This window comes from Mastacembelus armatus, chromosome 3, assembly GCF_900324485.2.
Source record: "Mastacembelus armatus chromosome 3, fMasArm1.2, whole genome shotgun sequence".
In the NCBI taxonomy this organism is placed as follows: domain Eukaryota; kingdom Metazoa; phylum Chordata; class Actinopteri; order Synbranchiformes; family Mastacembelidae; genus Mastacembelus; species Mastacembelus armatus.
In genome coordinates, this window is record NC_046635.1 from 15,426,274 (window position 1) to 15,436,602 (window position 10,329).

At 37.8% G+C, this 10,329-nt stretch overlaps 1 protein-coding gene across 1 annotated transcript in view; it reads right to left on the bottom strand.

Annotated features, from left to right (window-relative positions):
* LOC113138270 (CUB and sushi domain-containing protein 1) overlaps positions 1–9,254 on the bottom strand; it is a 950,854-nt gene extending 941,600 nt beyond the window's left edge. Inside the window, exon 1 of the mRNA XM_033325108.1 lies at positions 9,119–9,254. Coding sequence (XP_033180999.1) covers positions 9,119–9,254 — 136 coding nt within the window. The remainder of the gene's footprint in view (positions 1–9,118) is intronic.
* Between the last annotated feature and the right edge of the window lie 1,075 nt (positions 9,255–10,329).

Here is a 10,329-nt window from a genome sequence, read left to right on the forward strand (position 1 = left end):
CCACTCACCCCAACCGGTCAAGGCAGATGGCCGCCCAAACTGAGCCTGGTTCTGCTGGAGGTTTTTTCTTCCGCTGAAGGGAGTTTTTCCTCTCCACTGTCGCCAAGTGCTTGCTCATAAGGGAATTGTTGGGTTTTTAGGTTTAGTTTTTGTAAAGTGCCTTGAGATGATTTGTATTGTGATTTGGCGCTATACAAATAAAATTGAATTGAATTGAATTGAATTGAAGAATAAAAGGAAAGGTGTACAAGACAATGGTGATACCAGCAATGTTGTATGGTTTAGAGACAGTGGCACTGAGAAAAAGACAGGTAGCAGAGCTGAAGATGTTGAGGTTCTCTCTGGGAGTGACGAGGATGGATAGGATCAGGAATGAGTACATCAGAGGGGGACAGCTCACGACATCAGAGGGGGACAGCTCATGTTTTTTTTTTTTGCAGAAAAAGCCAGGAAAAAGGATGGTAAAAGGATGCTGAGATTAGAGCTGCCAGGAAGGAGGCCTTTAGAAAGACCAAAGAGGAGGTTCTTGGATGTAGCGAAGGAGGACATGAGGATAGTTGGTGTGGGTGTGGAGGATACAGAGGATAGGGTTGAATGGAGGTGGATGATTCGCTGTGGCGACCCCTGAAGGGAGCAAAGGAAGAGAGAATTGCAGCTACTCCTCCACCTTGACCTGTGCCTCGAGGAACCTGATAATTTTTATGACTGAGAGGGTTGATTTATTTAGACTGGCATATTCATCCTGCTGCAGCCAGGTTTCAGAAAGACTTAGTGATCAGTTATCAAATCATTTAATCATTCATCACTAACAGAGATGTAGACGAAAATTACCTAATAACCTAATACCTTAATAATCCACATCTGACTTATCTGTTTTTATTTTCAGTTAGAGGAGTAGTCCTAATTTTTTTAGGTTTTTATGAATAACTCCTCTTGTGTTAAGTAATTTATTTAATGATGTAGATGTTCAAAGGGTAGACACAGTCTCTATGGCGTCTGGGGGGGGGGTTAAACCCTGTGGGGTTGATGCATGCGCTGGCGCGTTTTGACACATTTTTTTCTGATAACGCCGAAACAAACTTAAAGTACTCCGTCAATTCTGATCGTACAGATAAAAGAAATATATCATTCAAATCTGTATAGGGTCTAGTTTTTAGTTGTATACCATCATAATAACAACAAAACGTGCTTTTTTTTAAATAAAGAAAGCCGACGGTGCGCTCTCGGTCGTTTCTGTCTCTGTCATTTCTCTTCACAGATGCGTAAATAATACAACCAGAATCTCAGCGAATACTTAAAAATAAAATACTTAATAATAAAAAAAACTTAAAAATAAGAATTATATGGCTAGAAAGCTTGAAATGTTTTCTTTTAAATGAAACAATTCAGGTTGAAAACAAATCATCACTTTTTATTTACTATGAACGTAAGTCAAGTCCGTTTTCTCCTGTCTCACCTCATTACAGGTAATGCGACCCCGCCTTGTACTCTGTTCACTGTTCACATGTAAATAATCTCAGGTGAACCAGGTAAGTATGTGCACGCCCCCGAGAAATGACACAAAATATCAAACTTCATCATAGAATTAACTCACTTTTTCGGCGCGTTTGGATGATGGCGCGTCACGGACGTGAAGAAGCGCTTCTTATATTCCACACAGAGATAAATAGTTTAGCTTGTCCTCAGAGTAAAAACACTGATTTTAACTCAAATGACGAACGTTTAGCTCCTCATTGTTTTGTATTGTGCTGCACTAATTCCCTCTCAGCTACATTGACTGAAAGGCTCATTATGCGCGTCTTTGTCTGGTCATTCAGTGCGTCTTTTGTCTTCTTAGGTAAATCACATGACTATTCATCCTGAGACGCACCTTCTTGCATATGACCTTTCTGGACAAAAAGTGTCTTAGAAATTTTAAATCAGTGTATTATTTAATGTGAATGTGTGAACAAGATGACTTTCACAACACTGTGAAGTAAACACTTTAGCCTACAACATGCAGGTCTCCAAAGTCTTGTGAACCAATGTTCTGTTTGTGTTTTATGGTCTTATTTCAGTGAGTAAAAAATTTTAGTTTTGCACTAACCATGGATAAACACTTTTTTCTCAAAAACACAATCATGTATAAACTTGAAGCTCACATATTATTGTAGCCAATTTTGTGCTGATTACAGTTTTATTAGACTTTAGACATTAATATGTTTAAAAAACACTGAAAAAAGCACAAATGTCAGGACATGTCAAAATTTGTCCAGGCCCCAAAAACCCCCTCAGACCCCAGAGGGTTAAAGTCTTGAGATAAGTGTGTGAAAGTGATGATAGATTATTTAATAACATTATTAGTAGTATTAGCACTTTGTTCTGCAAAGATCTATTTCCTTCAATGTCATTTGCCAAAACAAAGATAAGAGGCCATTTTGGACTATAGTCTCGGGTTTAGTCATGTGACATGATGACATCTGTTTTACTGAATGACAATGTACCACTTTAATCCTACAATTTTCTGCCAAGTTTGTATTTTTCATACAATATTGAACAGCAATCATGAAAATGATGTGAGATTAATCTATTTAAACAGTATTAATACCTTTTTCTTCAAAAATAGAAAATCAATTGCTTATGGAAGTTATGGAACTGACATGGTGTCATGTCACTGACTTATGTGTTGAATTGCCAACCTGACTTTGTTACTACAACGGCAGGTGTAGTAAAACCTGTAACAGGTATCTTACAGTTTGATCGAGCTGTGTCGTGTGTGCATTCTGAGGATTATAATGTTGAAAATCAGTTGAAACTGTCCCTATGTCTGTGGTCTCCCACATTTTTAAAATCTATAAAGATCGATTAAAATCGTCTAGTGGGTACCCAGCCTTAGGAGAGAAGACCACTGGTCAATTCAGTCAACTCGGTACATAGTCAAACGTCCTTTTGACAGGGAGAGCTTAGAATCCTCTGTGTCCAAATCTCATAGGCAAAAAGTCCCAAAAATAATCCAGTTGCTCGTTCCAGTCCTCTTAAGCATTGCCTTTGCACAGGGATTGATTCATTGGCTGAAGGATATCTCCGTGTTCTATGGCTCCACACATCTTAACAGGGCTCGGCTAGCTGGCTTTTGTTCAAAGGTGTGGAGCTGCACTTCCAATTTAGTGATCCTCGCCTCCAAAGCTCTCAGAACCTTGCACTTATTACAAGTACCCTCACTAAAGGAGGCAGAGGAATAACTAAACATGTGCCACACTGAGCAGGAGAGAGCGGTAGAGGGAGAAGCCATGCTACTAGCTAGCTAATCTAACTGGTAGGCTAACGAGCGCTATCTGGAAGTCTGGAAATAGCAAGAAATACTGGACAAAATAGATAAGTACTTGACTAGTACAGCAATATGTAGCGGTTAATGAATTGTTCTGAGAGTTTAGTTAGTTTTTAGGTGTGTTAGACTAAAGCTAGTCTGTTGCTAATCCATAGGCAAGCTGTACAGCATACACAGCACAACATGCTTGCAACAGGAAGTGAGTTCTCTTACCAGGAAACAGTGTCACAGGGGTAAGCATTTACACCTCTATTATGGATGTGTTGTTTCTTTTATTGTTTTATACTGTTGTAGTGCCTTGAGCATAAGAAAGGCGCATTACACATAAAATTATTATTATTGTTGTTTTTGTTGTTATTGTGAACTGACAGTTCTGCTGCACATAGGTAGCTGCTGGGCCATTTTAAACAGTTCTTTGGTAGGCCTAGTTTTCCACTGAGATGATTGTTGCAGTTAATAACAATCAATGCCAAACAGCAGCAGGATAAATTGGAAGAACTGAGCCCCTTGCTAATGCATATACGCAAGTATATTTTGACATAATGCTTAGCTTAGAAAAAAGGTGGGCATAAATATTCAAATCAGGAAAGTGATATGTTCAAATATGTTAAAAAAAATTGAGTGTTGGTTTGTACTTCTTCTAGCAACACACTCCAAAAATGTTGTCTCCTACAGATACTATAGATCTAAAATCAAATAGAGGAACACATCCACTGGATAAAGATGATAGCATGAGTTGTGAGAACCAAAAAAGGCAGACGGCAAACCAAGTGATGCTCAGAACACTACAATACACTGCATCTGTCAGCATTAATAGATTAATACATGGATGTAAGTTTAGTTTGTTCACAAGGTTCAGAGTGTTAGGCACTGATGGTTGCTCCCCTAAATCTGGAAAAAAAAATAGACGAGCTTAATTTTATGCGCCGTACAGATTCTTGAACCCACTGCTCTGCTATCAGAATACATTGTGTGGTCATTAACATAGAGAAAGAATGGAAAGCTGTGTAAATTATGTATTTCACTGGTATTGGTTAAAATGTTAAAAAAATTATGTCCAGAATAATTTATCAAATTAAAATTGGATATTGGTTTTTATGGATGTCTTGTAGTCATGCCGACCAATCTTTCATTATGAACTCCAGCTGCTAGGTTCATTTCACGCTTATTTTTAGAGCTGGCTGGCTGAGTAATCCTGTGTTATGAAATAACCCTCAGCTCCCACCACAGCGAGGTGTCTGTACCACAAGGTGCAAAAAAACAGCAACAAACTGCTGTGCCAAACTGGCTGCATTTAAAAGCTCTATACAAGCTAAATGCAAAGTTTCACCCTATACTATAAATGAGACTAGCTTATAGCTGTTATAGCACATAACTAATCACATAACTAATCATTTGGAGTTTTGTTAGCAAAGAGTAAATTTCAGAATAAAACATTAACATCATAAAAAGTGTCTGACAACTAAGCTAAGCATGACCTTTACTCATGCATATGAATATTTGTAACATGTTCATAATTTTATTAGTAATTGTTGATATGTTATGTTATGTTATTGACTGGGTCCCTTTATCTATTCATTATATTTTATTATATTTTATAGTGAAATTTCTATGTTTAAGTATCTATCTATCTATCTATCCAATTTCAAACTGTCACATTATTTCATGTGATATATACATGCTCAATTATTTCCTTTTTTTCATGTTGTCTTCTCTGATTTTATTTAATATAAGATTTTTCTGTGTGATGCAGTATTTACAGCAGACATTAAATATTCAAGTTCAGTCATTAATATCAACAGGCTTTAGTGCCCTGTTGCTCATGCCTTTAGGTCATCTTAGTGGATTTCCCTCCCTGTCTGAGGTATAAATTCAGCGACGACAGGGTTATGATGTCATTACTTAATGCCAGACATTACTATCCAAGCTGCACAAGATTGAAAAGTCATTCCTGATTAATCATGTCTGTTGGGGAATAAATTTTCATTTTCACTTTAGCATTGTGTCTTAGTGCCTCTCCTTCCTCTCCTTCCCAGTCTGTCTTTGCTTCTCCCTCTGTCTTTACATGTATTCTTTTTCACATATTCTGTTTTTCTTACTCGGTGTCCCCTACTGACACCATCAGTAGCACTTCATATGTTCTACATGTATATTATAATGTATATTAAACATTTCAGCACCTATAAGAATTAAAAACAAATAGTTAATTTCCTCCAGTACTCATTACATCTATAAGTAGCACTCTCTTTCACAGACATTCAAACATTACCTCTTTGCTCTTCATTGAACTGTGTACTGTGCAGTAGTTAACTGTGCAGTAGTTAACTGTATTGAAGTGTGTGTGTATTCTCTGGTCTCACTGGGCAACTAATAGGACACTGAAGCACCTGAAAATTATCAGTACTCAATGCTTGATTGTCTTGCTTTTACTGTAGCAGGTGGATATACATATACAATTGAATTATTATTTACTAAATATGTCCCTGTTATAAACAAACAAAAAATAATAAAATCCAGTAGGTCATCTGGTAATTAGCTCATTAAAAACCATTGTTATGCTTTATAACCCTCTAGCAACTATGATGACGAGAACAGAGAAAATTAGTTGATGTAATATATAGAGTGACAAAGGTTGCATTAGCCAGAGGTTGGTGTGGATAGGTGCATTAACAAACAAGATTTTCACATGAAAAACCACTGTCCCTTTATCATCCAATAATTTTTTTTTTTTCATAATCACAGCCCTACCAAGTGTTACGATCTTATCTATTGTAATAATGATAATAAAGATCCTCTAATAACTAAGTGCTTATTTTAATGGTCTATATGGTTAATTTGAATAACTTGTTGCTGATAAACAGAAAGTGTAAACAACATATTGTAGGATTGCTTGAGCAAAATACCGAGCCCTAATATTTTCTTAATTGACAGATGATTCTGCAAGAGCTCAGGACATATTCCTGTGTATTTTAATGTACTGTACATGTGATCAAATAGACAGAAAATAAATGTAGTAAGGCCTAGTTCTCCTAGTGAGTGAGTAAGTGAGTGAGTTTGAAATTGTTTGTTTCCCATGTGTATTATATTAGTATACCAAGCAGATGACAGACAGCTAGTTCCAACATCTTGTTCTTTGGCACTGATTCAACGTCACCTAATTGCCACTGTGTGCATGTTCATATATGTGTATGGGAATGGATGCGATTGTGTGTGTGTTCGTATATGTGTGTGTTGTGTGTCTGTGTGTATTTATTATAAGTAAATGTGTGAACAAGTGCTTCAAAGTCCCAGCAGGAGTCTAAAATGAAATTCTCACACGTTATTCTCATCTGCGTCTATGAGCTTCAGCCACAAATACCTTTTGTACAATCGTCTGTAGAGTGTATTTAATAATATATCAATTATATAAACACTAGCTGAATTTTAGGGGAATTATCATCACGGTTGGACATTTGGACATTTCTTGGATGGAAGAACCTATTTGATGAATGGGCTGAATTATTTTTTTTCTCTCTGAGTTTTACATAAAGATGCTTAATCTGGCAGCAATATTAAAAAAATTAAATATTAGGAGTACTGTACATGCTACAAGAATCATGCAGTTTTATTTCTACAGGAGCATTCAGTAAGCATAACAATGATACACAATTTTCACAATTATGACATTATTGTTAGTTTTTTTGTTTTGTTTTAATTAACATAAAATTAAATAATGTTTGGTATTTAATTAGAAATTAGGTTCTTTACTTACAGGGTAAATATGTTGAGGCATTTTGTAGTTAAAACTGTTTCAATAATAAGCAAATTTGTCAAGACACTGTTTTCGGTCATTATGATTATTTTTATGATAATAGGAGTTACTGTTGTTTTTGTACTTACAAGTTTAAAAAAATATTTAGGTGTTTAACAAAAGAATCCTGAGTATCATTGTTAAAGCAGGAGCAAAAAGATCATAACCCTGAACCTACTGAAATGGACTCAGATTTTAGCAAAATTTTATTACTGAAATAATTATTAAATACTGAAAAATAGTTCAGTTCATATCTGAAGATACGTGACATTTTCAGGCAATCAATAATTAGTTGTGCATTGAAATTTAAAATGCAGCATCACATTTCAAAGGCAGGCAACCATCTGGGGTCCTAGGTTTGACAAAATAAATAATTTCCACGCTCTGTCTTTCCAGATGTCTATTTTATTTTCTTTCTGCATATTTAACTTTCAAGCAGGTAAAAACACTGCTGGTCTGCTGCATGTGATAAATTAAAGTGACACCAGAAGAATTTAACTGTAGTTGTTATTAGTGTATCACTGGTGCCAGATTAAATAGGTATAGTATATGTTGCATCTGCTACATTTTTGTATCAGCTTTCATACTTGCTATCACTATGTACCAGTAAATACGGTGGTGAAAAAAAACAAACTGAAAAAAAATAATTTTAACTGATATACACTGAAAGAAATACATACACACAAATGTGCATGCATGTGTTGGAGTGAAAGATAAATCTAAACTAATAAGGTTGAAAAATTAATTCATAAACAGCCTAAATGCACCATCATCCTATTCAACAACATGCAGAATTTTCCCCCAGTCATACTTTCACTGAAATTGCAGTATTTCCAGGTTCACAGGGCAATACAGGCACAGATAATACCATTAAACCTGCACACACACACACAATAGAAATGCACAATATGAGACATCCAGGGGTAGATCAGCGTTCAGGGAAAAGCTCAAGAACTATACAGGAACAAAATATTAATATTTACACACACACACACACACACACACATAATTATAAGGAAACTAGCTAGAAATCATTTTCCTCTTTATTCATCTGCCATATGAAAGGGAGAAATACAGATAGATGGGCATTGAGAAAAAAAGGGAGGAGAAATCCACATAGAGACGCTATTGATAAATGGTTTTCACCAAATGAGGCAAATGTTAATACTTTCTTCTCTATCTACAACATGAGCAAATTCCATGGCCACAGTATCCCAATAAAGACCAACTTGTTTGCTGAAACACAGCATCAGTGCCTTGTCATACCATCAGACTCTCTCTCTACACCCACCGCAGTCAACCGTAACTCTGTGAGTATGACTCCACAAAATCATGATTTCCCCGCTACATGCTCACTAGATGAAATTTCATCCCGTATCTCTGAGTCTGTCAGCATGTTGTGTTTATGGTAACAAAGGCAACTGCGATAGTTGTCAAGATTTGCCTTACACAAAAAATACTAGTGGTTCAGAAGTGAGCCCTCGTTGCTGTCCACACTTGGGGGAACTACATGAATCTGGTCGAACTGACTTATTTTCCATTTGGTTTACACAGTATGCAGGCCCAAAAATTTGCATGCCTACACTGTTCCCCAGATTTAATACTGTGTCCGAGTTTCTCACATGGAAACACACGCTAGCACTATTATGCTTATAGGCTGGCTCTCATTCTCTCCTCTTTATGTCCTTTTCAGTATATCAAACAAGCATGCACAAAAGGACACACGCATGCAATACGAGCGCGCGCCACACACGTCTCTGTGTCTCTCTTTTTCGCTCTCACACACACACACGCACACATCACACACACACAAACCCACATACACTAACGCTGTCCGCAGCAACGAATTAAGCCACATTTCTTTTCCTCACTCTCCCAAGCGCGCATACGCCAACAGAACCAACCTGCCAATAAAATGATCCCCCTCCAGCACACGCGCGCACATAATATGTATTCTCGCGCGCTTGCACACGAGCACGCACACAAACACGCAGACGAATCGAAAACCCTCCAAAACTCACCCTTGGACGAGGAGAAATCCCAGATGAGAAGCCCCAGTAGGAGGAGAAGCGGGAGGTCGCATCTCAGCCTGCCTGATTTCTTCACATTCAGCCGCCTCCTCACCAGCAGGATCTCCGGCGCTCCCAAATCCGTCATTTTGTTGTTAAATAAATCCAAGATGGTTTAATTTTAAAGGCTTTCTCCCCACCTTGCCGCTCTGCCTGGCTGAAGGAAGCGGGGGGGGGGGGGGACGGCCGCCCCCAGGCTCTCTTTTCTTTCGTTTTTATACAAAACAAAAGAAAAAATTAAATGCACCCGAAGATCAGTCACGAATACTCCACACACACATGACAACGTTTGGACAGGATAACGGCTTAGGCGTTGAGGGTCTAAGATCGGCCAACACGCCGCTGGTGTGAGCTGTCATAGCAGAGAGCGGGTATAACCAGAGGAGAGAGACTGAGAGATGAAGAGATTGTGTGAAGGAGAGGAGAGAGATGGTCGGTAGGTCCGCAGAGCACAGCGAGCAAGCGACGACTGAGTGAGGGAGAGAGACGACAGAGACAGAAGAGAGAGTAGTTAGTCGGGGAAGTAAAAGAGAAGTGTAGAGGGTGAGTAAATAAATGACAGAAAGTGGGAAGGATGAAAAAAGATGAAGAGGAGGAAAGAGTATTTTAAGAAAGGAAGAAAACAAATAGGATAAAAAAGATCAATTTCAGAGTGCATTAAAAGGAAAAAGATGACCTATTTGGTTTTCAATAAACACTATAAAGGAATGGAAGAAGGGAACCATATCAGTAAACAGATGAAAAAAGGGGAAGAGGGGACTGAAGATTTTCAATCAGGATTTAGAGCACATCATAGTACAGAAACAGCACTATTAAAAGTCACCAACGATCTTCTCTTATCTTAGCCTCAGATAATGGACTTGTTTCTATACTTGTCCTCCTAGACCTTCGACACTATTGACCACAACATCTTATTACAGAGACTGGAGCATGTGACTGCTATCGGAGGAACAGCATTAAAATGGTTCCAATCCTATTTATCAGACAGATTCCAGTTCGTTCATGGCCATGATGAACCTTCCACATGCACAAAAGTTAGCTATGGAGTTCCACAAGGCTCTGTGCTAGGACCGATTCTGTTCACCCCGTACATGCTTCCTTTAGGCTATGTCATTACTTCACTTTATTAATTACCACTGCTATGCAGATGACACTCAGCTGTA